At 45.7% G+C, this 21,280-nt stretch overlaps 1 protein-coding gene across 1 annotated transcript; it reads right to left on the bottom strand.

The window, feature by feature from the left end:
* Window positions 1-2,339: 2,339 nt before the first annotated feature.
* On the bottom strand, window positions 2,340-21,132 carry URB2 (URB2 ribosome biogenesis 2 homolog (S. cerevisiae)). Its single transcript, XM_010158289.1, is given in 11 exon segments — window positions 2,340-2,599; window positions 6,174-6,313; window positions 7,961-8,051; window positions 9,116-9,358; window positions 10,256-10,366; window positions 12,315-12,475; window positions 14,623-15,372; window positions 15,375-16,688; window positions 16,691-17,966; window positions 19,699-19,875; window positions 21,007-21,132. Coding segments are annotated over 11 exon segments (4,587 nt in total). The 3' UTR covers window positions 2,340-2,401.
* Between the last annotated feature and the right edge of the window lie 148 nt (window positions 21,133-21,280).

Consider the following 21,280-nt stretch of genomic DNA (forward strand, 5'->3'; position numbering starts at 1 on the left):
AAAAATACAGCCTTCTTTTTAACCCCTTTGTAACTTCCACACAGAAACGCTGCTTTGTGTTTCAGAAGTCCAGGAGGAAGGCTGTGGGATAAGTGGCAGTTGCACAGCGTATTTGAAAGGTTGAACTGTGGCGGGGTTTCAAGTTTTCATTCATCCAAGGACCGTGTCCCCTTTACAGTAGGAGTTTGTTATTTCCATCACCCCTGTCCACGTAACTCAGTCACGCGTTTTCATTTCCAAGCCAAGAAGCTAAAATTGACAGAATTTTAAAAGCTAATATTAATGAAATAAAAGGGCTATCAACTCAAGTTGGTCCTTTAAAGCGATGAGTAAGACGTTACGTAATCCGTGGCGTACACTCAGAAGCTTTTGAACTGTGTGTGTGGCTTGAAACCATCTGGCTCCATCAGGGGAGCCTTGACACTTGCACACCAGAGATGCTACCTCACTTCCGTCCTCTCCCCCCCAAACCTCACTCTCCCTTTTCCCACTCTTCTTTCCAGATCCACTCCCAGTGCTCACAACCTTCCCTCGCTTTCGTAGCCTATTAACTGCCTTCGCTCCACAGCCCTCCCCCCTTTGGCGCCCATCTGGCTGCACCCAGCTCACGCGCGCTTCCCTTCCAGGACGTAGCGGGTACTTCCGTGCCGCGCAGCCCGGTGGGGCAGCAGCCATCGCCCTTCCAAACACCGGCCCCTATCAGCTCTGAAACAAACCACGGAAAGGGCCCACTGACATACAGCTCGGACAGAGTTACCTGTAACAGCCCACGCAGTGCTGTGCTTGGCATCTGTGCCTACAACAGCGCTGGTAACACACCACTGTTGTGCCCACTTCTGAGCATAACATCAAAGGTTTCTCTCCAAGCTTCCTGTCGGGGACATGAGGAGGGTCACCTCCCATCCAAAGGATGAAGTTTGGCCGGCACAGGAGGCTCCACACGGCAAAGTTGGAGGAGATGAGCAGGCACCGGGGCAAGTTGCAGAGGCATCTGTCACAGGGTCAGGTGCTGCCCAGGAGCTGCCCGTGGGGACACCTGCCAGAGACCTGATGCCACAGCCTAGTCAAGGTCCTGGTGGAGGCCTGTGCCATGCCAGCAGTGCCCTGCCAAGGCCAGAGCCAGCAGGCAGTGCCGGAGCACAAAGGCCCTTACGCCAAACAGCGGCTGCCCTGCCCTGCCCATCCCGAGGTCCAGCCCCACCCACCTCAGTTCCCACCCCCCCAACTCACCTCCCCCTGTGCCATGTGGAGTCTCCCACCCCACCCAAACTTCATCCCCATGTGGATGGGGACCTCGCCATGAGGCAAACGGACCCAGTAAATGCGGTAAGCCACATTCCAGTCTTCCTCTGCCCACCCCTACCTACAGATGAAATCATGTAAGAGTATCGAGTTCTTACTACTAACTGCATGCACATGTGAAGATTGTTTTACTGCTTATATAAAAGTTTAGATCTTTAGTCTCTACCATTTCAAGAAAATAAACCTCCGTAGTTTAGCTAATGAAAGGGAGCTATTTGGTAAAGCTTCTTACAGGCTCAAATGTGATTAATTTACCAGAGCTTATTAAATTACCGTCCAGAGCTTGCTCTTAACCCAGAGTGAACGTAAAGCAACAAGGCTCAGCTTACACTAAAAGGGTCTCCGATAGATCTTGGTACTTAGCATTTGTCACAAGCTAAAAACATGACTAAGTGTAATTGCTTAATGACAGTAAATTGACCAGAACTCTAGGTAGTCAGTCTTTTTGATTATCATGAGATCACAGGATAATACAGTTGGGAGGGAAATTCAATAGGTCAGATCAGGTTGTCCAGGGCTGGACTCAAGAGCTAAACCAATCAAGCACAGAAATATAAACTTTGAATTTTTTTTACTGTTATTTCCACAGTTCTGCACAGTAAACTACCGCGCAGCTGCGTAACGTTGACAAATTTCTTCAGTAACAAAAGGTAAAATAACAGGGTACAAAAAAAAGCACTTGAACTGCTTTAATTCTGCTTACCATGTAAGCGAGAGCAGGAGTTATAACCCTCACTGGCTTTTACACCAGACGATTGCTTCCACAGGAAAGCACCGAGATGTGCCAAAGCCTGAAGCCTGACATCTGCTGCCAGACCGCAGCGAGCTCTCCAGGGCTCCCAGGGAGCTCACCGGGGCCAGCACAGGTGCAGCAATTCTGTGGCACGCAGCAGGACCAGACCTAACAGCACTTCCTCCCTCCCCATTCCCCCTTTCCCCAGTATGAAGGCTGGCTGTATGGATGGAGATGCAGCCCGTGCTTCAAGGACCCTCTTCAGATTCTACCTTATTAGTCACCCCAAACCAAACAGCAACTGAGGATCTTCTGGCCACTACAAGATCAGTTCAGAACTGATTATGCAGCACCAGGCAGGACTCTTCATGCGGTATACTTTTCCTCCCCATGTTTTTTTGCTTTGTGGTAGCGGTTGTAATCATCATACAGATCCTTAAAGACTTCCCTTACTCCTGCTGGTAGTGACGCATTTAAGAACTTGATGTCTCGCTCAATGCAAAGGTCAAGGATGTGATATATCCCTTCTGTGAGATGTTTCTTCACGGCTGGATGCAAAGTCACCTACAAGAAGAACAAAACTGCATTAAACTCAAAAGCCAAAAAGGCAAGAAAACACCCTTCCACAGTCAGTGTACGTTAAATGCTGACAATGTGTCAACCAGCACATCAGACCACCTGAACAGCCCATTAGATAAAATCTGAGATTTTGACTTGCGCAGTATGTTCCTGATTTTTGCAAGCGTGTTTGGCAATAGTAGCATGCCCCCTGCACCGCAAGGCGCTACTATACACATTGCTGCGGAGGCAAAGACACTGATCGGCTTGGAATCACATGAAAACTCCTCAGCAGAAAAACTGTAATTAAAAGACCCTAAAATACTTCCCCTCACTCACACATTTCAGTAGATCCCCTGTGTCCCGTATTAGCTGTGTGCTACTGTCTCAGTTTCAAACGAGCACTTCCTTTAGGCTACTCTACCAGGTACACCGGGTAGTCTGTCAATTTTAACCTATCGCTTAACAACTTGGTATTTGTCTAACCGTTTCTGTCTGAGGACTTCAACATACAAGCCTTAATAAAAAAAGCCTCCAAAAAGGAGATGTGCGCTTGCTTGGTCAGCGTTAAGATCAGAAACCAGGTACCTTGCCTGAAGTCATGCAGAAAGCTGAAGGAATACAAGGAATGACCCAGTGCCCTGCTCCTGCTATTACCCCCTGCTCAACCCCACCACCACTACAACCGGGAACACCAGTGCTGACTCTGGAGTCCTCTGGTGCTCCAGGCTAACTGGAATTTGGCCTGTGCTCACAAATCACTTGCTAAATGCTCCACTGCCTGAGGGGGGGCTGGCCTCTGGCATAATCACATTATTCTTGCCGCAGAACCATGTCTTATCTTTGCTGAATCCCAAAATTAGCTTTATGCCTCCAGACCTAAGCCTCTGCACTCCAAGCCTAATGAAAATTACATAAAAACGTGTCATTAAAATTCAGATTTCTTTCTTCCTGAGGCAACTAATAAACTTTCCACTAATGAAGTGCACTCCTAATCACAGTGACAGGCTCCTGCTCTCTTTATGCCCTAAATGTAAAACAGCTAATATATTTTATTAGACCTGCTAACATAGCTGGGAAAAACAGAGCAGGCAGGAAGGCACCTCAGCCTTTCTTTGGATCTGTGGCCCTGAAGAGCCTGCATGTCCAAGAGGTTGTCATTTTTTCCCCTCTACACCAGTTGATTTATTAGGTTTGTAACCCACGTTATTTCTCCCTGCAACGTGCACTGAAGTAACAGAAGAGCTGAGCATCCCAACTCCCCGCGAAGGCACCAGGCTGACCGCTCCCTGCCGAGGGCAGAGAAATGGCTGCAGAGAACGAGGACAAGAAAACCCACAGTGATTGACACGATGGACCAGATGTCCCACTTGGGATAAGCGGGTATTTCGGAGCTGCAGTTAATGGAACTAACTGCACCCCCCTCACATTACAGATTAATCTGGACCCACGCCTTATCTGGGACATTCTTGCTTCGCAGAGCAGTTTCCTACAAACACCCTCCAATAATCCTAGGGAAAGCAGAACCAAAGATTTAAATGGCTGCCACTACCAGCTGGCAGTTAATCACGCTTGTAAGTGTTTTATGGTCTGTATCGTTAGCACAACCAATTTGTCAAGCATTACAGAGCTCTTGATGTAAGACATTGAATGTGTGAAGAGGTATTTCACTATTGCTAAATCAAGCAACAGCTTGCAGACAATAAGGGAAAAGCACTGCCAACAGTGTTGAAGGGGCTTTAGACGCACCCAGTCCAGCAAGGCATTCTTCTAGATTAACACAAATTAATTCCCAAGGATATTTTATTCCCTGATATAAAGAGGAAGTACTGAGGGAACTGTTACACAGCTACTGTAAGAGTAAGTGACTATTACAGCCAGTAGCTTTCACCAGTTTTGGTCTGCAGACCCTTAAAAGGGTTCCAGTAAGTCTGCAGATGCCCATATCAAATCTTCAATCTACCAACATGTTTTCCCCAGTCACTTCTGACAGACCCCCAGGGTCTTCAGATCACAGGCTGAAAGCCACTGATGTGGACTCCGAAGAGATGAATGGTTAAAGGAGTTTTTCTCTCCCTCTGCAGAGCAACATGAAAGATGTGTATGTGTCCTCCTAAGACAGGCATTGTTGAGGCCTCCCCTTCCTCCCATATCCATCAAGTTCTCACCAGCCTAATGAGCAAATAAATCATCCCCTACTTGTGATCTATCTGTTCTGTCAGATGGAAAACACCCCTTTGTCACAGCCTCTGGTGGCTCACCACACTGACTCCCCCTTTCCAAAGGTTCCATGCACACACTACTGATCAGTGGTTTCAGCCATCATCCATCATTCTCCATCTCCCTGCGAGTACTGCACAAAACCGCCCAAAGGTTCCGTGCACACACTACTGATCAGTGGTTTCAGCCATCATCCATCATTCTCCATCTCCCTGCGAGTACTGCACAAAACTCTTCTAGAAGTCTCAGGAGACACTGTACTCCTGCTACCACTGAGGCAAGCATCCTTTCCACTTGAAAGGTCATCTGCCAATTCAAGTCAGGCTTTCTGAGTAAATGCTCTACATTTAGAGAGAGTTAAGTAGAGCAGAAGTAGCCTGAACAGTAATCTGCTGAACTACTGTGTCTACTATGTAAACAATAACCAACTTACCAGGAATGCTAAATAACATGGCTAAAAACTGACATATCCCATAGCTGTGCTCCCAAACCTTGGAAAAAAGCCAGGCAATGGAGAAGGCAGCTGAGTTTAAGCTCCCTAACAACCTTCACTGTTAGTTACACAGGTTATACCATAATCCTTCAGGAACATAGCACCAGTTAGGATATTTTTGTGGTAAGAGAGCCTAAAATCAAGGACTAAAATTCCTTCTTGTATTTCAGCCCATGACCAGGACAGTGCCACAAATAATAATTTTGCAGGTACCTGCAGCATTCAAACTCTGGTGAAATCTAAATCCATTAGGCCAAGCAGAATGACAATTTGAACATCATTCTGGATGGGAGAAGCCACTGACCTGGCTGTGGCGTGTGTAATAGCAGGAGCAGTCGTTTTCAGTAAGGATGGGAATGGCATCTTTTGGTACGGAAGGAGAATTACTGAAAAGCTAACAATTCCCCAGCTTGGCAACATCTTTTCCATTCACTTACTCAATTAGATGAGATTAAGCCATATTTTCCAGGATAATTTTTTGCCATTACTCTGCCAGATGGGGCCCCAGCTGCTATCAGTCCTGGACAACTGAGACTAGCTGGGAGAAAAACCAAACTACCGCATTAAAAAAAAGCAACACCCCACGTGACAAAAAAGCAAAGCACGTCTCTAAATAGGCACTGCACTGTTTCGCCTTAAAAAATCACAGCCCACACCATTAAAAAGTTTTCAAGAGCTGGGTAAGAAAAACTCTCAGGAACTCTTGCTCAAAGTAACAGAGTCTGGATCAAACCTGTATCTCCATGAGGTACAGCAACTTTTATAACTTCACAAACTTCACGAAACTTAACACAGTCGCCTTTGGAACAGGAACTCTCGAGCCAGCACAACACCACGGCACTATCAAGATGTGTAAGAGCGCATTACCTTCTGCAATTCAGTCACATACTGAGCCACAATGAAAGCAGAAAACGCAGTGAAGTCCTCCATTCCTGCCGCAATATGAGTATACATTCGTTCCACCAAGTGTGCACAGTTCAGTGCAACTTCAAACTCTTCTGTGTTGCCTAAAACAGAAAGAAAGTTGCACTCTGGCATTTAAGGTTTAAAACCACTAGGAATAAAACCCAAAGAATCACCCAGCCTTCCATGATTCCTGAACTATGTTAAGCTAACACCAGCTTGCCCATTTTATCCTCTTTTCTTACCAAGCCACAGCTGAGAGGCCCCCACCCCCCAAGACACCATATGCATCTCTTCCAACAGTTACTTTGTAAGAGCACACTGATTCCCACACCACTTGTACTGCAAGGGAAAACGTATTTGTTATAGATACTGAAGTGCTATAAGTGGCAGCCAAGGTCTCTTCCCTGACTCAGTCCCAACGAGCACTGTGGAGAAGAGAACAGAGACTGCAAAATTATATTCTTTACCTACAGAAAACCAGAGGACATTTCTTGGAAACAGCATAGTAAAAAAACTTTCTGATGAGATTTATTACATGGAATACAGCAGAAGCCACAGCACTGGATATATTTAAAGTGAGACTGCAGAGATCACCTGACAATTTACCATTTTTGTAGGCAACGAATTAAGAGAACTACCACAAACAGAGAGAAGGGAAATCTAGAAATTACTTCCATGTTATCTGTTATGAAAATAAAACAAACTTGCAAAGATAAACCGCATGTTTTTAAACTTTGAGGTGCCATGTACCCCTAAGTTTCCTGTGATCCTTACATAAACATATTACAGAAGCTAGCAAATTCGCAAAGTCTGGCAACAGTTTAACATATCTTTGCGGCTATCACTGAGCTTTTGTTAGTATATTCCTCCATGATGCATATGTACACCTACAGTTGCCCACAGTTGAGGGCAACATATCAGCTGAGATAAATCTGAACATGGAGTAAGCTGTAGGACATCAGTGGAAAGCCGGGATGCAAGCAGTTGCAGGCCACAAAGTCAACTTGTCTCAAAAAGTCACCACTATTAATGACACAGTATTTGTGTCTTGACTGGCACAAAAGGACGATTACCTTAATCACTGTGAACATCTTTGTTTTGGCTACTTTGACAACGAAAATTCTTCAAACAAATCCAGTAATAAGTCTTTTTTTTCCTTCATTTTGATGTATTTAACTACACTAATTCCAAATCCTTGACCATACAACAGATACATCATCTAATCCCATTTGATGCTTCAGATATGTGTAATGTTCTAGCTTTATGCTCAGCATAGAGTGGTGACAATTCAGGTCTGCAGTAAATGTAGTTCCAGTCTCAAGAAGCTTCACTTAGTAGGATCAATTTGGGGCTATAACTCAGGCATATTAGGATGGATTACCAGAGTTCGCACCCACCATGCTTTTGGGCACAGAGGTTGACAGGAAGAGCAGAAATAAGGCAGGGCAAGCTTTACTGGTTCCTGTCTTCTTGCCAGCCAGTCAGTGAAGAATACCTTATTCACCTAAAGTAGTTCCAACTGGATGCAGCTCCACAGAAGCCCCAGTTATCTTCATAAGCCCACGATACTACAAAGCTCATCCTCGATTTTACATGAAGAAGAGATAGGGTTAATGGTTTCAGTGCCACAGCTAGGTTTTGAGGACTTTGCTTTGGGTGTCAAACTGCCCTGTTCTGCATCTCCTCGTCTAGAATACATGAAATTACAGTGTGTATATATAGTGCAAAAGCAGAAAAAAATCTGGTACCTTTGTCTCCTTTCTGACGTCCTTCATGCATGACAGAAACAACCAGACGATGGAAACTGTTCAGAAAAGATGGTGCTGCTTTCAACAGCACCTGCAAGGACATGAAATGAAAACATCTGAGAATATGTAGTAAAGCGGAGTGGAGAGGATAGAGGAACACCACCCCACAGTCTGAGGGAAATCAATTCCCATGCAGGAAACTACATAGCTTATACACCTGTCAGGAACAGAGACTGTCTTTTCATTCTGCATCCATTCAGAACCTATCACATGAAAACCCTGGAGCAGGACTGCAGTCCTGGCCGTATTCGAATACAACGAACAAGTAAACATCATGGTAGAGTTACTCCATCTCTCCAAACCAGCATTGGGTTCAGTACTCTGGGGAATTTGTTCTTGCTGGTAGAGAACCTGTGTAGCCAGACAGATTCACAGAACGCAGGGTCCAGTAAGACTACAGATCACAGGGTCCAGTAACACTACAGATCACAGTGTGAAAACAGCCTGGATAGGCAGCTTTCCACCACAAGCATTCTTGTAAGGGCATTTTGGCGATGCGTACTGCCTTGCTTCTAGAATTTGCCACTTCCCCATCTTTAACTTTCTTCACTCTCAGTCCTAGTACAAACATATGAGGCCCCTTTTCTTTTTCTTCCACCTGTGCCTACATATTCCATGTATGAGTATCTCCAACCCTGTGCAAGTCCTGGCACATCTTCGCTGTCCCATGCCCGAAGGCTGACAGGAACACCAGGATGGTACAATGTTTGAGGGTCACTGACTTCTCACAGGTCTAAGCCCTGTTTTCAAAGGACTGCAGAATCTCCACTGAAAAGGAGGTCATAGAGCCTGAGCCATCTGTGCTTCTAGAAAGTAATCATAATAAAATGGAAAGTTTTATTCTAATCTAGCATCAGATGTTGATGAGCAATCTGCTGCCAGAGACCAACAATGCAGGCATAAAACAAAGCAGAAGAGAAACAAATCATGTGATCTTGAGATTCCAGCCTTTTAAACGACAAGCAGTACAAAGCACTTTCATACTATCATGACAAATTCTTTCAAAACCACTATTAAAAAAAAAATTCTCATCACTGGCCTCTGTGTTGGTTCTTTCTACCTCTTCCCCTTCCTCTCACCCCCTCAGAGATATACCTTTGGATGACACTGGACAATAGAGAAGAGCACTTCATGGATTCCCAGGAAGACACCACGATAGTCTTCTGTCTTCAGATGATCCAGGGGGACTGTCAGGAGAATGCTGAATGCCAATGCCACATGGTGCGGATTCAAGAGCACCCCTTCTCCTTGCCTTAGCAGAGTTGCTACAGTCTCTAGAATAGGTACAGCTATGGTGGAAATCAGTGACTGGTCCTGGCAGGCCTCTTTGGTTTGCATCTACAAGACAGGAAACAGATAAGGATCTTATCACTAGCATTCCCACGCCAAAAAACCACAATGCTCTGAGTTGAGACAATGGAACAGGACTGGTGCAAGCTGGACTGGCAGGGAGACTCCCGCACTTTGGCGAATTTCATGCGACTGCACCCTGTGGGAGGATGCACATGACGCACTTCAAGCAGGATGGAAGTGTAACTACTCCCCAGTCCCCCGACAACCAGCACCTCTTTGCACCTCCTCACATGAATGCATTCTCTTCTTTACACGCACGCAGACCTACCAAGAAAGGGCTGAAGTTGCACGCTCGCAATTCCCAGGCACAGCAGAGCCAGCCTCCGACAAATTCTGGTCTAGAGACACCATCACCACGAGGGAAGAAAAACCTGCACCGCTAGGTTTGTATGCTGTACAAATGACGGACAGGAAACCTGGGTTTGGTTACTTCCAGTTAAGTTTCCCATTCATCATTCAGTGAATTTATACTTTTTTTTCTTAATATATGAGCACTTTTTTCTTTTAATTTTGCTGCTGTTGGTTTCTGCTGTGACACAGGGCTGACAGTTACCTTCTCCTTGTCCCAGGAGGAAGAACAGGAGAATCAGACTCTCTTCCCTACAGCCTAACAAGTTTCTCCCAAGCTCCAGGTTACGTGGTGCGGTCCCAGAAAATTACTGATACTTAGAAATGGATTACCTACACACCACACTCACAGGAGGAGATTTACTTGAGGAAGGAGGAAAGGAAGGGTCTAGACAAAAAAGACCAGGTGAATCTGGTATGGATTTGTCTAGTATCCACAACTTTTTTGTTCCTGTATGCCTCTGTGCATCTCAGGGTAACCACTACAGACTCAAACAAATACAGGTAATGAAGTTAGAATAAAGAGATACTTACAGCTAAAGCTGTGATGATCTGTGGGCTGGCAAACCAGAAAGCTTTCTCTTTGTCTCCACTTAACGGGCAGCTGAGCAACAATTTGGTTAGGGTAACAGCAGACAATACTTCCTGCAGAAAGCAGAGGGATGATCAGTCAGGGTACAAGACGCACTGGCTCCTCTCAAGCACAGAAGAACTCTTTCAAGGGCAGTGGCAGTTTTGAGCATTACCAGAGCCTTGACACATCAAAGTCCTCCCACTAACAGATCTCTTTGGATATTGTGAAGTAAGCAGCAGCTCAACAACATTCGATCTGCTGAGCAGCGCTGACCCAAATGCACCACATGCCACATTTATTTTAGAATCAACTTTCTGTACAAAAAGGCTTACATGATTTCTAAGAAAGGAAAGCCTTCTCCTTCAACTGCCACTAGATAACAGAGGAAAGCAGGGGAAATACAGCGACACCAGTACACTATACGCTCAGAATGCTGTGTTTGGCAGCAGGGTTTTTTTTACTTGCTGGCCCTTATGACAGGCTGATAAAAGAAACATAGTACAAGCCATGCTCAGGTGGCAGGAATTACACACATAGTACAAGAATTCAGGAGACACTTTCCAAAAGCCCTATCAAGAATTGATGCAGAACATCTGTGTCTATTTCTGACAAATATGTCAGAGCCAAATAAACCACCAAGTTTAATCCAAGTTTCATTCTCAAGTCACTGAGCTTTCTATGGAGGGCACAGCTGGCTTTTTTGCCAAAAGTGTTCCATATGTCACCACCACTGCTTAAGCTGCTCCAGAGAAAGGAACAGTATTTAAAAATCTACTGAGTGGTATCTGGTTATTATCACAGAATCACAAAACAGTTTGGGCTAGAAAGGACCTTAAAGATCATCTAGTTCCAACCCCCCTGCCATGGGCAGGGACACCTTCCACTAGACCAGGTTGCTCAAAGCCTCATCCAGCCTGGCCTTGAAGAAATCCACGGGATGTGGCATCCACAGCTTCTCTGGGCACCCTGTTCCAGTGCCTCACCACCCTCTCTGGGAAGAACTTCTTCCTGATATCTAATCTAACCCTCCCCACTTTCAATTTAAACCCGTTACCCCTTGTCCTGTCACTACAGGCCCTTGTAAAAAGCCCCCCCCAGCTTCCTTGTAGCCCCTTCAGGTACTGGAAGGCTGCAATAAGGTCTCCCCGGAGCCTTCTCTTCTCCAGGCTGCACAGCCCCAACTCTCTCAGCCCGTCCCCATAGCAGAGGTGCTCCAGCCCTCTGAGCATCCTCATGGCCTCCTCTGGACTCGCTCCAACCAGTCCTTATGTTGAGATCCCCACAGCTGGACACAGTGGTCCAGGTGGGGTCTCACGAGAGCAGAGCAGAGGGGCAGAATCCCCTCCCTCGACCTGCTGGCCCCACTTCTGATACCGCCCACGATAACGATGCCAGCACACACTGCCAGCTCGTGTCCAGTTTTTCATCCTTCTCCTCAGGGCTGCTTTCTATCCACTCTCCACCCAGCCTATGCTTGTGCTTGGAATTGTCCCGACCCAGGTGCAGGACTTTGCACTTGGCCTTTTGGAGTAAAAGCCTTTATAGAGACAAACATTAAAAGCACAGGTGCAGTTCTGGTTTTACTTTAAAATGTCAGCATTTCTAGCAGTGCCTTTAACCCTGTTAAGAAGAGCCACAGACAGACAGTGGTTGAACTCACTGATTGTATCTATTGGGCAAGGGCTCTGATCAGGAAACAAAAAAAATATCAGCATGGCCTATAGCATTCCAGCTGTGTGATCTCTGTTGACAATACATCGAATTAATACTGCTGAGTCCTTAAACTGGGCAGAAAGTTTTTCCAGTAGGTTTCCATGATCTTTCCACCTCTCAGCTTATATCCAGAACATACCAGCAGTCACCATGCCCTCAACCGTGTAAATGAATCTACCTGACCACTGAACATAAAGCTGGAAGAGGGAAAGAAAATACTTATCAGATGCCTTTCAGCCAACAAAATTTTTTCAAGACACAGAAAACCGAAGATAGAAGTTTAAATAAACTAAGCTCACGCCTTACTTTAGCCTTCTGTTGCCAAACATTCCTCATTTCAAGACCCTGCAGCAGCAGCCTCATTATGCTATAAAACTCCTCAGCAGAGCAGTTTCCCAGCAGCTGGACAAGCACCTCTGTCAGCTCCATCTCCACACTTTGGATCACCTGGGTTGTGACTGCAGGACCTGCACATTCAAGAGACACAAGCATGTCTTAATCATTAATCCCCAAGACAGGGACTCCCACAGGTAAGAACAGGGCAAATCGAACCTTAGAACAGCTCTGTGGCTACCTTTTTAACATTCACATGCTCTCCCTTTACCTCCCCAATAGTGCAATGAATCCCTGTCCTAAAGTATTTCCTACCCTAGGGTTTGCAGTCATCACACCAACGGAAACCTTCAGCAGCACGGAACTACTACAACACAGCATGTGCACAGGCCGAGGGCATAGGCTGAACAGGCCACAGGACTTTACCACCAATGCTGGCCAGAGAGCCATCACATGTCATAAAAGCAGTAAGCTGACAAAGTTTGGGTCTCTGCTCATCATAAGTCACCCTCCCCACATACCTAGTTATTAGTACAAAGGCAGGCCTGGACTAGCTTGTATCTTAATTGATTCAAAAGGCTTGTTTTTTACTTCCAGAAGGATCCGTGGCAATGCCGGAGGTAAAAAAGCAGGAGTTTTCATCTTATTGAATACTTTACTTATTCATCAGAAATTCATACAGCTTTTTAGAGTAATTATGACTCCAGGCTAAAGCACTTCACTAGTCTAACACTGGTAAAGTGAGGCACAGGGTGAGAGAAAGAAAAGACAGCAGATTTCGTGCGATTTGTGTGATTGACACGTCCTCACGGTCCCTGGTTCCCATGTGAAATACCTGCTCCCAGTGCGAATACTTTACTTATTCATCAGAAATTCATACAGCTTTTTAGAGTAATTATGACTCCAGGCTAAAGCACTTCACTAGTCTAACACTGGTAAAGTGAGGCACAGGGTGAGAGAAAGAAAAGACAGCAGATTTCGTGCGATTTGTGTGATTGACACGTCCTCACGGTCCCTGGTTCCCATGTGAAATACCTGCTCCCAGTGCCCTTACTGAAGCCCACAACGCTGGAGGATGAAAATGGAAGCCAGGGAAGAGACAGACTAACCCTGTATCTACATGTAAGTTCTTGCTCAAACTCAACTGCGCAAACTCAAGGTCAGATTTTCCACGGAGAGCTGTGCTCTGTTCTTAACTACCTAATGCCAACATAAACATTGGGATTGTGGCTGTAGTACACTTGAGCAGTAGCCTCCAAAGTCGTGTGCTCACACCCCGGCAGGTGCACAAGACAATCCAATGGCGTGCAGGAATTATAAATAAAATACCTTTAATAAAACATAAAAATAAGTGTTTATTTCAATTTTATCTCATGCCTTTAAAACTTTTTTTTTATATGCTCTGTAATGTACGCAGTATGCTAGCAGAGTAGCACATGCATATAATTCATAAACGAACACATATTGAGGCCGCATGCTCAACTGACGTGGTTTTTTACCAATAGGTTTGTGCACCTAAAAATGTTTGGAGACCACTGCACTAGAGCATGTTAGTAGTGAGTCTGACAAACTGCAACTGTTCAGAGAAGTCAAAGAGAACACTTATGTCCGTGCTCTGTTTAGTGGATCTTGCTTTCTGAACGAGACAATGCAAAGGAGCCATTAGGTCACGCAGCTGGCAAGAGAGGTCTTTTTGTCATTCCCAGCCCTGGCTCTTTATCTGATGGGGATAAAAGGACCGATCTGCCAATCTCTCAAATATTTTATCAGAGTTATGGGTGTTCAGCATCCTTACCAGGTGATTTCCACTGTTTTATAACCTGGCCATCAGATACAAAAACAGATGAGTAATTTACTTTAGGGCCCTCCGAGATCCTCAGATAAGACCTATCAGATCTGACCTGATGCACAACAGCTGCGTCAGTGGTGACTACTATACCAGCTATGTGAGCAGAAGGACACTGCTCTTTCAGCCCTACATTCAGAAGTATTACCACATGCCAGTTACTGTCAAAATGGTCTACAGGGATGAGGAACTGAGAAACTCAACTCTGTTAAGATGTTTGCATCTTCCAGGAGAAGACCATTACCAAATTAGATTGTAGCTGTGGTCCAGATACCACAACACAGCCTCCTTGAAAGCCTTCCTGTTAGGTGCCTGTAAAAGGATAGCCTACTGGTTTAACCCAAGTAAATAGACACAGACTTTTCACAAAGGTGCATGTTTTGCTAAACAGCTTTTAACCCGCCCCTGTGCTGTGGAGAAAGGGAGTTTTCATACCAGCCAGAAGCTTCTTTATAGCAGAAACAACCGTGACTGCAGTTTCTTTTCCAGGACACAGCTCTGGCACCGAGCAGAAGACCACCAGGAACTGCAACGCAGGCTGCAGGAACTGCAGATTACCTCCTGCACAGGGCAGCTCTCTCAGTATCTGAGAGTAAAACGTTTGGTACAGTTTAATGCGGGATTGCTCCAAAATCCCCTTGGGCTCCTTCTGCCAGCCCTTCTTGACAGCATGGCTCAGATCTGCTTTGAGAAGAGTAGTTACAGATGGTATGAAGGCTACAGGCAAAGGCTGGGTTTGGGTGTTACTCTGAAGACCATCTTCAACAGTTCTGACCATCTGCAGAACCACTGGCTCCAGCAGAGCAGACAGCACATCCGCAGAATGTACCTTCCTTTCTGGCAGCTGCTGAAGGTAGAGTGTGACGACATGACACAGTGTGGTGAAAGCCATGAGCAGTAACTGCTCAGCTGCAGGATTCTGGTTTTTCCAGCCTTTGCTTTTGGCCTCACCAACGTCTGGCTTGCAGCTCACCAGGAAAGACATGAATTTTTCCAAGTTGAGCCTCACACTTTGCCTTCTTTCAATAATCATCTGAAAAAAGTTTTCCAAAAAGGCCTGGACTTCCTGGAGATACTGTGCCCAAACAGGAACAGCCAAAACATCAGTGAAGAACTTGCTAGCTGTGAGCTGGGAGATCATGACAGCCTCAAGAATGTCGCTGGCATGTAACACCTTAAAAACGAAAGGCACCTCAGGAGGTGGAAGCAGGTACTTAAAAACTTCAGCAATAACAGCTTGCTGCAAGAGGCACTAGCCCTGGTATCGGCTAGCAGGGACAGCAGCACCAGAAAACACCGGGTACAGTCAGAGGGAAGAAGACTATCTAATTTCAGAAGAGAAGCAATTTCTAGCAAACCCAAGAAGCTTTCCAGATGACTTTCTTTCAGGATGACAGGGCAGCCATTTTTGGCTAACAGTACAATACACTGGGCAACTTTCTCCAGTGTCTTCCAAGATAAGCTGCGCTCATCCTTCAGCAGCTTGTTTTCTGAGGATGCCTCCAATGGGTCGACAGGTCTGCAAGGAGACAGGATTTCTTCATGCCAAGGGACATTACCTGTAGACAGCTGTTTAAGTGGTAGATCCCCTGAATCCCTGGCAGCAGAGGGCAGCACCCTAGCAAACTGATAAATCAGGCTGGTCAGAAAAGCACAATGCAGGACCTTCATTTCTGGTAGAAAGGAGCTACGCATCAAACCAAGCGATACCTTCCCAATGCTGACGGAAGGCTCTGGGTCTGCATCAGCTTCCTCAGCTTTGGCCAATATTATCATCTCTAGAAGGGTATTTGCAATGTACTCTACATCTTCCAGGGAAATATATGGCAACAGGACAGTCAGGTTGGAGATGATGAGGTGCCAGTGGGCCGTGGGGTAGGTGAGATCACTTATCGTGGTAATATCTCCATCCCATGGTTCAGATTCTCCCCTGCTCATGCTGAATCTCCCAGACTCCAGGATGAAAGCTGCAGCGTGCTGCAAGGCCTCTACGTCAGCTTCGGTCTGCATTAAGATCATCTTCATTTTCTGAAGTGTGAGCAGTTCTAAGCAGTATTTACTAGTGGAGGTAAAACTATTCGCAAGTTCCATGATTCTCTCCCAGCACTGTTCCGCCACACCAGGGAGGAAAGCTGAAATGCCCCCGTCCCTTGCAGAGGATGCAGGAAGAGCACCAGCAACTTCAGCTGCTGGAGACACATATTTACTGCAGCTAAGGCTAAACAAAGTGTCTACCTCAACCAAAGTGTAAACAAGGAGGAGAGCAGAGTCACTAGCCTTCCTTAGCCAAAGGTCTGACTTCTCTTCCTCTGTTCTAGGACCCTGCAGCAGCTCCATCAGTGGCTGAATTATTCCCTTCTGCATCTTTGCCAGCAGACTCTGAGTGCGAAGGACCACAGGGGAGGGAGCGATGTCATCTAGGCTCCTCATGTTGAACAGAAAAGCGTGTAGCACCGAGCTCACTGACAGGAGCTTCAAGGCCATGTCAGCTGACCCTTCAACAGAGTCTGGCATTGCTCCACAAAGAGACACAAAATGTCCAGAATCTGGTTGGGTGGCAGTTCAAGGAGGCACTCACGGAGCTTTACTGTCAGGCCAGCAGATAAGACAGGCAGCCTCAGCTCATCAGCAGCTGGCCGGCAAATGACTGTCAGCACCTCCTCAAAGAGCCGTGGGAACTGTCGCAGCTTGGAGTAAGTCTGAAACATGGCGGTGATGAGAGCCTCCTGGGGCTTCTTCGTACGTGGCTCAGAGGCCTCGGCATCAACCCAAGCCGAGGCCACTAAGTCATCTAAGTCTGGCTCCACTATAAGGTGGTTTAATGACATCAAGAGTTTGAGACACCTGAACCAAGCAGGGATGGAAGCTTGGGAGTGACTCACTAACATCTGTGCTAGCTTGCGGTAAAACCCAAACTGTATCTCCTTGTGCCGGATACGGTCACTGGCAACATGGTAGATGTCACTGCTCAGCGCCAAGTTCAGAAGCTGTTCCAGAGCAAGCAGCTCTGTGCTCCAGTCTGCAGAGGAGAGCGTATCCTCCCACACGCCCTGCTGTAGGCCAGAGAGCCTGAGACAGCCAAAAAGCCTGCTGAGCATGTGGAAACAAACAAGGTGGTTTTCTGCCTTACAGTACGAGTCCAGAAAGAGCTTATATAGCAGGGACACTGAACCAGCCACCACAGCTCCATGGAGGGCAGGCTCACAAAAACCACTGCTCAGCTTGGTCTGCACTGTGTTGACTGGTAGCAAAAGACTTTTCAAAGCTCCTTTCTTCTTCTCCTGGAGTTCCTGTTCTGGCAGCAGCTCCTCTTTGTAGGATGAGAAAAGCTCAGGCAGGAATAACCCAGCCTGCAGCAAAGTTTCTACTTGGTTTCGGATTTCCCTGCTCAGGTGCTGACGCACGTGGTTGTCATCTGCTGGTGTCCAGCTCCTCACAGTCAGCAAGTGCCTCAGGAGCAGACATGGCTGGAGCAAGTGACTTGTCACTTGCCCAAACACACGATTGGGGTTGGTTTGCTGCCTCTGAATCAGGAGGTACTGAGCAAAGGTAAGCTGGAGGACGCCGAACACCTGGGAGCCTACAGTGCCGTCAGAAGCCAGCTGCTGACATGCCAGCTTGCAGAGCTTGCTGAGGAGATCAACCAAGAGCTCACACTTTGCTGTGTAAATGATGGAGAGTGAAGGAGTAGAAAGAATGCCACTGGAGCAACTCAGCACCGTGTCAATGTTTTGTTGTGTTTTCTGAGAACAGGCTTCTGACAACCTCTCGTTTATGACCTGAAGATTAAAAAAAAAAAAAAAAAAAAACAAAAAAAACCCACATTCAATTTTGCACACAAAGATAAAGCTCATCATAATGAACCAACACCACTTTCTGTGAGTTCTGGCTGCAAGAAGGAAGCAACAGGGACGTGCAACGGCTGCTGCTGGGCCTCTCATATTGTGGGCCTCAAACTAGAAGCTCCTCTGGTCACAGCAGTGTCCCTGCATTTGTTTGCACCACAGGATGAGTGAGGAAACCTTCCTTCAGTATGTCTGCGACTGGCAACAGCGTAAGACTAGCCATACCTGATCCCAACAGCTGATGCTGCAGAAAGGGAGCAGGGATAAATTCCCTCCCTTCTTGCAAGGTCCACAAAATTAAGTTACAAACAAACAACAAAAAACCCACACACAACACACTTCCTACCTTTGATCCAGGAAGCTTGTTCAGTATGAATGTCCATGAATAAATGTTATCTTTGTATTTTAAAAAGAGCCAGTTTCCTGTGCTGATATGGTGAATGTGAAGGACTCCTCTCTCTCCTCTTTGAGGGACACACAGTTCTAAAGAATTAATGTTTACCTGAACTCACATTTCCCTTCCTTTTCTCAAACTTTGTGTTGATTCCTCTGTGGTTTCCTCCTTTGATCCCCTTTTTATTTGCTTCCTTTTCTCACCTTCAGATAATTTTGACAGCAAACACATTCAGTGATACTTTACAAATCTGCCTCTATTCCAGAGTTAAAAGTCTCAGCTGTCTCCTTACACTTTGTAATAGACGGCTCACCTTCTCAGCTCAAGCCCCACTGGACTAAACCAGATCCTTAAATTCTTTCCACTGGACCCTCAACCACTTCTGTCCTTGGTCTTTAGGGTACTCTGGCCCGTACCTCTCACGTAATCTTCAGCCAGAGAGGTTTTCACACCCAGACCATGTTTAAATTTGGCCACTTTCTGCACAACATCTCTGAAGCATAGATTATATCCAACCAATTCTCTGTACTTCACAAACCAATTCCTGCAGGTAAAGACAGGTTTTTCCTGCTTCCTTCCAACTTTCCAATAGCTAAAAGGGTCATCTTTCCAGCCATTTTGACTGCCTTTGCAGCCATCCACTAATTCTGCTGTTTCTGTAACCAGGAAGCTGAATAAGAAGTTACGTGTTCTGGCTCAGTTTTACACTGTAACTGAAGTCTCCCCCATTCACGTTCACCTGAGGCTTAAATAATGGTATGATTAAGATCGATAATGATTTGGTGCCACCGCTGTTCTGAGTTGCCAGAGGAAGCTGCAGGGTCTGCTGAAGAGCATGTCACACTGCACAAGTACTCAAGCCAAACACACTGATGAGCCCCAGAGTGACAGAAAAATCTCTCTCTTCCTAAAACTTGCAGGCAAAATGCAGTAGATAACAGAGAATAGCAACATATGGAACTGAGCCTTTACTTACCTACTGAAATACTTAAACCAGTTCACTCTCTGATGGTTTGAAGAAGTTAAAGACAGAGAGGACGATTAACTTTGAGGTTATTATTAGAATGCTCTGCCATTTTCAGCCTTAATGCTGCACAAATACAAATTGTACCTCAGAACAGCACTAGAGAATTTTTTATTAGAGGTCCTAAAAGCCATCAGATTCATTATTATGCATTTCACTTAACAGCCGACGCTGTGAGGACGAGTCACATGACATAAAGATACGCCCTGCTATCCAGCATATTACAAAATACCAACAGCTTCAGTTACCTGTGCAATTGAAAAACTGAGACCGATTGTCTTCCCAGTCCTTAGGAGATTCTGTAGTCTTCTACTATGAATAACACTGTCTAAATATGCCCAGAGTTTCTCAACAACTTCATCCTCCAGTTCACGTTTCTTATGGTAGTATGAAACCAGCGCATGGCTTACCCAGTCGAGTAATACCTGTTAACAGAAAGGAAAGAAATCATCTTTAATAACCCCCGGCAAGAACAAGACAAAAGTAGTACCTCTTCAGAATTACACCACTCGTGCCTTGAGAACTTCTCTACATCCAAGCAGAACAGGCTCTGAGTGAGCAGAAAGTCCACCCTTGTAGGTTTTAACCAAGATCTAAATTTCTAAGAGGTTTCAGCCTAGGTCCAATGTTGCCCCTGTGCTCTCCTGTATCCTCCCAAGACAGCTTTCAGGAGTCGATATCCTAAGGGCCTTTCATTAGGGTATAATTCTGACAGTCAATACCAATTAGTAAACGTAGTGTTTTACATCAAAACTTACGAAAATCAGATGGTTTTTGCTTTCTGATAATGGGTATTCCTTTCACATCCTCCTCTTGGTATATTTTAATTTTCTACCTATAAATCCGGGCCTAGGTATTTAGATGTGAGCATATGGGAGAAGGTAGAAATCTATTAAACTAAATTATTGATTTCAAAATAAAATTATGGTGTATGGCTATGTTTAATACTCTAAGCAACTAAAATAATAGGAACTCAAAACACTGATCTTAGATGGTGCAAACACTAGACTCCACAAGATGACTAGGCCGGAGGAGCAGCACAAGACACCCATCATTCAGGGAAACACAGAACAGACCAGGAAACAGGGTCAAAACAAAAGACTTGAAGGGAGAGGGTGGGTTCCAAGCATCTTCCAAGGAGATGCCCAGAAATCCAGAGTTCACTCTTTAAAATTAGCTATGACCAGGAGCATCCTGTACAAGGTATAAGATGTAATACACAATGCTAATGACAGCTCTGAAGACAACTGTTTCTGATCTACCCAGGAGACAGAACGTACACGCTCCCCTCCCTGTAACAAAGATTCTTTCTTCCTGCCTTAATGCAGATCTTTCTGCTAAAGCTACTTGAAAGATGATGTTATGAAAACATTTCGCACAACGACACAGACATCAAGAGCCACCCACAATTCACCATCAGAGCTATATGCCTACAACTACATAGGATCAAAAGCTTAAGCAACGATATCTGGATTTTATGAATCAATTCATCCTCAGCAGCGTTTGATTATTGGGATTTTTTTTTCTTTCGCTGTTTACTGTTAAAAACTACTTACTTGTTCCTTATTAGGAAGAACGCACTGGTGAGAAATCCACGCAAAATGGGCTAGTTTGAGTTTGTCGTCCCAAGAAGTCTTGGCGCTTTTCAGCTTCAGGTAAATCCCGGAGTAGATGGCTGCCATGGGGACAGCCCACGGGCCTTCACAGGCGAAGAGGCACGGCTGAAAAGACACGTCAAGCCCAGAGAAGGCAGTAGGACGGGCAGGCGGCACCGGGCCCCACCGCTCCCGGCGGCCGCACGACGGACGCGCCCACTCCCCGCTCAGGGCC

The sequence above is a fragment of the Eurypyga helias genome, unplaced genomic scaffold, assembly GCF_000690775.1.
Source record: "Eurypyga helias isolate BGI_N326 unplaced genomic scaffold, ASM69077v1 scaffold2239, whole genome shotgun sequence".
Classification (NCBI taxonomy): Eukaryota; Metazoa; Chordata; class Aves; order Eurypygiformes; family Eurypygidae; genus Eurypyga; species Eurypyga helias.